Source organism: Medicago sativa, chromosome 7 (assembly GCF_051527215.1).
Source record: "Medicago sativa cultivar Bolivia chromosome 7, Bolivia_mono, whole genome shotgun sequence".
NCBI lineage: Eukaryota > Viridiplantae > Streptophyta > Magnoliopsida > Fabales > Fabaceae > Medicago > Medicago sativa.
Window position 1 is genome coordinate 6,748,954 of NC_140755.1, and position 5,134 is coordinate 6,754,087.

The following is a 5,134-nucleotide window of genomic DNA, read 5'->3' on the forward strand; positions in this document are numbered from 1 at the left end:
TGTTAGAAGTGACCTACTCAATGATTTTTGGTGTTAGGTTTGGTAAGCTTTTTGGATGATAAATTATTAGTGCTCTAAAAAGAGGGAGTTCTATGAGAGAAAAAATGGTGCATTACGTGGTCCTAGTGGACAATCTTAGAAGTATTTTTTTTTTAGGGGAATCCTAAAAGTATTATCCATCCACTATATATATGGAAGCTAACATGCTTGGTTGAAGCACACACTTTCATATACTCATATCACACACATAAGGAAACACCTCTCTATCTCTAAACATGTTTTCCTTTTCTGATCACGAGATGGTTTTGATCTTTGGTCTTCTAGGTATGTTAAATTAAATTTTTAGTCCCATTCTTACTCCAATCTTTTCTTTTCACTGCACCATTTTCAACTTTGATGTTATAGAAATGTTTTTTTTTTTTCGTCAAGTAGATAGAGGCTAGAGCTCACATATTAATTATGGAAAAATGAGGTGTCCAGAGTTCGAACTCCAGCCCCTGAGCTAAGCTCAAGGGGATCGTGTTATAGAAATGTTTTATATGATTTAATTCGTTACTTTTTCTTCTTTCTATTTTTTCATTCTAATCGGTCTAGCTAAACTTGTAGAAGTTTTTGTTTGTTCGTTATAGACTTTTTTTAAATAGAGAATTTTAAAAAATAAATAAAATAGAAACAACTTCAAATGAGAAACTCTTTAGAAAATAGTTATAACTATAATAAACACATGAAAAATAGTTTTTATTTTTTTAATCAATAAAATTAATATCTAAATTGTTGAATATAAAATACATTGTTTTGAAAAGTTTTTCATACAATGTCATAAACGTTTCCTTTCTTTTATTTTTAGTGAATACATTAAGGTTTTCATCACATTATTATGAGTGTAATATACTAATATATACTACCAGCTTTCAGTTTTCCCTACTATGATCCTGGTTCTCATTCTTTATGTTTCCTTTTTTGTGTCTAGGTAACATTGTCTCATTCATGGTGTTCCTAGCACCATTGTAAGTCCTCTCTCAAATAAATTAAGTAATATATAATTTTGCTATATATGAATATTACTATTTTTTTTGGGAACAAAAATAAACTCTTTGTTATTCTATCTCTTGCAGGCCAACCTTCTATTCAATTTACAAGAAAAAATCATCTGAAGGGTATCAATCAATTCCATATGTAGTTGCACTTCTTAGTGCATTGTTATTGCTATATTATGGCTTCCTTAAGACCAATGCCATTTTGATTATCACAATCAATTGTATTGGATGTGTTATAGAAGTTGCATACCTAATCATGTACATCATATATGCTCCCAGAAAGCTTAAGGTACGTAATACCATAATCACAAAATCTTTATTTCTTTTTAACTCTTTGCTCTCTACATTCATTATAAGAAAAAAAAAAGTTGAATTACATACGAAAATTAGAGACGTAAAAAATAAAATTAACTTCCAATTTTAACATATGTAATATTTAAGAATTTTTTTCCGTCTCTAATTTGCGATTATAGTTCAATATTTTTAGCAGTAATTTTTTATTTCTATGACCTCTAGAGTGCACGTGATTACCCTTAGGAGTGTTTTTTCTTGTGAAAGAGTTACCCTTAGGAGTGTTATAAACTACATGTTGAAAACCTAATATATGTAATACCAAGATTTCATATTGAAAGTGTGTCCAACTCGACACCGACACGACACTGATGTAAGTGGTTACAATAATAATTTCAAATTTTTAAATTATTATCGATGTTGATGTATTAACTTGAGTGTCGTGCTCGATTTCCATGTTTGTGTTAATCTTTCTTTAGATTTATATACCTTTTTTTCTTTGGATTTATTATATACCTAGAACATGAGTTAGTACGATTATATATATATAACGTGTGGAAATTAATAAATGTTTTGATGAATTGCAGATATCCACTTTGGTTTTTATACTTGTTGCTGACCTAGGAGGTCTTGGCTTGACCATGATAATCACCTTCTTTGTGGTGAAGTCCTCCTTTCGTGTTCATGCTGTTGGGTTGATTTGTGCCATTTTTAACATTGCAGTCTTTGCTGCTCCTTTAAGCATAATGGTACTTTCTCTAATTCTTACCATTCATCTTATATACTTAATTTTACTAACCCAAATTCACCTCAGTTAAAACAAATCAAATGGTTGATACTTTAAACAAAAGTGAAAACAAATCAAATGGTTGATACTTTAAACAAAATTTTGAGATATGTACTTTCGAATATTTTTCGAACAAGTACTTTCTAATATTTTTCAAGGGCTGATAAATATTTCCTTCGTTTCTAAATACATGTCGTGATTTGATCATGCACGCTATTCAAGTAACCTATTCTGAACATATTCTTAACTAATATATAAAGATAAATGTTAATATATAAGATGCTGTTCGATTTGTCTCGAATATTTTCAAAATATCAAATTTTTATAATTTTTTAAAAGATCAAAATTATGCATTCATATGTGTAAAATGATCAACTACAACTTGTATTTTGGAACATGGAGTAACACCCTTAGAACCACTTCTCATTGTGGAGAATCCATCTTAATTTTACATGCACTAATAGAAAAAGTTGACTTATAGAAAGAAATTAAAGACAAAAAAAAATGAAATTGGTCTCTCATTTTGATGTCTTCAACACTTTACAACTAAATTGGAGCCAAATTCATGTTTTTTGTCTTTAATTACTGGTCACTAATTTAACTTTTTCTTGTAGGGACGAAATCTACATATTGACCTTCATGACTAATCCAATTTTGTTTAATGGTGACCCAATTTTTTTTTATTGATGTGTGTTTTTGATTGAGTGATAAGAGATTTAATTTAAAATTTGTACATGAATTGCAGAGGAAGGTGATAAGAACAAGAAGTGTTGAGTACATGCCATTTTCTTTATCATTGTTCCTTACTCTCTGTGCCACCATGTGGTTTTTCTATGGTCTCTTTGACAAGGATAATTACATTATGGTGAGTATATAAAATATTTAATATACTCATCCTATTAATTAATTTTTCTTTCGTATATGCTTGATAGAAATTAAACTAATTAATTGTTCTTTTGTGTTTTGCTTTTATATCAGCTACCAAATGTGTTAGGGTTTCTGTTTGGTGTCTCTCAAATGATCTTATACCTCATATACAAGAATGCTAAGAATAAAGTAGAAACTAGTTCAACTGAGCAGCAGCAAGAACATGGTTGTGATGATGGCAATAAACAAGAGTTCCCTTCAGTAGTGGTGGTTGAAATGAAAGAAAATATTGTTTAATGTTACATTGTATGTTATAAGCTAAATAGGGTTAATCATGAATAACATGTCTCTTAATATCTAGTTATTATGTTCTATGTGCTACTAGGGACTATTGCCACTTTGACTATGTAATAGACTAATTATTACTTCTAGTTCAAGTCACCATGAGTTTATGGTGTTGTTTCTGCTAATCAAACATTCCTTTTAAGTTTTTATATAGCAAATAATTATATTATTCTAACACATTATATAAAAACTTCTTTAAAATTTTAGCTAGTACATGGTTAAATTTATAAAATTCTAAATAATTATACGATTTTAATGTATTGTATACGTGAAAAATTACCATAATTATATTTACTTGATAAGCTCGGTCTAACTTAATAATGGTCTACTTTTAAATCAAAGCTTAAGTTCTTCATTATTGTGAGTGATTTTCATCCTTACTATGAAGTGTTATTAAGTTCAAACCACCTAGAGTACTAGATCAACATGTTAAGGATAAAACCAATATCTAGTTATCGGCTATACATCATAAACTAATATATATATAATAATAAGATATATGTAAAAGAAAAAGTAATGTATCTTTCATTCTTAAACAATGAAATAAAAATTTATACATAAGTGTATTTTTCAACACGAGTTAATTCATGTAGGACGATATTTTTCAGTTTAAGATTGAGATCTTTTGGTCTTCATGTGACAGTAATTAATAAGCATCACAAGAGTTCGCTCCCTTCAAAAATTTGTACTAGACAAGAGAAGCTTCCTCATGCACTTTTTTTGTGGCATAAGGGGCACAATCTTGGCTGCTACAAGATCATAGTGGTATGGACTCAGATTTTGACAATGCATTGGATGATCTTCGTGGTACGATTATAGATTTTGATTTTAGTAGTTTTACTAACAAGGACATCGTCCTTCATAAAGCACTACATGTTTTGACGTGACCACAAAACAGAAGGCAATTTCTGGGTGTTTGTAAGCAACACATGCTCATGATTTTCTTCTAACTATCCCTATTGATGACTTAGGTCAACATATCTCACCAGTTAAGTGTTGTACCATTCTTCTACTATTTCCTATTGATGTGGTGTGCTATGTTTATATAGAAATATTTGTTGAGATTGATTAGTGTTGTAATAAATCTTTGCTGGGACGGATGCAGAGAAGGTAAGCGTGGGTTCGAGCTCCTCCCTCCCCAAAACAAATATCCATACATTATTGTAAGTGGATACCTTGAATTTTTTATTTAGTTTAAATATTTTTTATGGTTTCTTTAGGTTTCTCCTCAAATTTTTTTGGTTACTTGCGATGTAAGAGTCAAGAATTTGTTCAATTTTAACACACACAGAGCGGCTCCATGGTCTTTTCCTCTTTTCGTTCTTATATTTTCTTTCCTAGCTCCTGTATCGCACGCATGAATTCCAGTTTATCAAATGTTATTGCGGCCATCACAACGTTTAACCGCGATTTCGAAAATACAGAAACAGAACGATGTGAATTTTGTCCGCCCAAAAGTCCCTACTCCCTACTAGATCCTGCTATGATTTACGCATTTTATCCTTCTTCCTTAGGGATATATATATATATATATATATATATATATATATATATATATATATATATATATATATATATATATCCCGAATTGTTAACCTTCGATCAAATGTTTCCCGTTGTCCATGTCCTCATTCTCCGTTTCAAATCAATCGAAACTATTATGTCAGAGTTACAACTTACTGGTACTTTCAATGATTCAAACACAAACTCTAAGGGTGTGTTTGGATGGAGGGGAAGGGAGGGGAGGGTCTGCTTTTCATTTATAAATTACGGACAAAATGAAATGTTTCTTAAAAAGTTAACATAT

The 5,134-nt window shown here is 30.1% G+C and overlaps 1 protein-coding gene across 1 annotated transcript; it reads left to right on the forward strand.

Moving 5' to 3' along the window:
• Positions 1–214: 214 nt before the first annotated feature.
• LOC146903864 (bidirectional sugar transporter NEC1-like) lies at positions 215–3,457 on the forward strand. Its single transcript, XM_085726535.1, has 6 exons — positions 215–324; positions 971–1,007; positions 1,116–1,326; positions 1,916–2,077; positions 2,861–2,980; positions 3,094–3,457. The coding sequence occupies exons 1-6, from the start codon at positions 276–278 to the stop codon at positions 3,277–3,279; spliced, it is 765 nt and encodes a 254-aa protein (XP_085582661.1). The 5' UTR covers positions 215–275; the 3' UTR covers positions 3,280–3,457.
• Positions 3,458–5,134: the final 1,677 nt, after the last annotated feature.

Bases quoted from the DNA above. Each gene is read 5' to 3' on its own strand.
- LOC146903864 (XM_085726535.1), top strand. From the start codon at position 276: ATGTTTTCCTTTTCTGATCACGAGATGGTTTTGATCTTTGGTCTTCTA. The intron at 325-970 runs GTATGTTAAATT...TTTTGTGTCTAG, and splicing joins TTTGATCTTTGGTCTTCTAG to GTAACATTGTCTCATTCATG. The intron at 2,078-2,860 runs GTACTTTCTCTA...CATGAATTGCAG, and splicing joins CTGCTCCTTTAAGCATAATG to AGGAAGGTGATAAGAACAAG.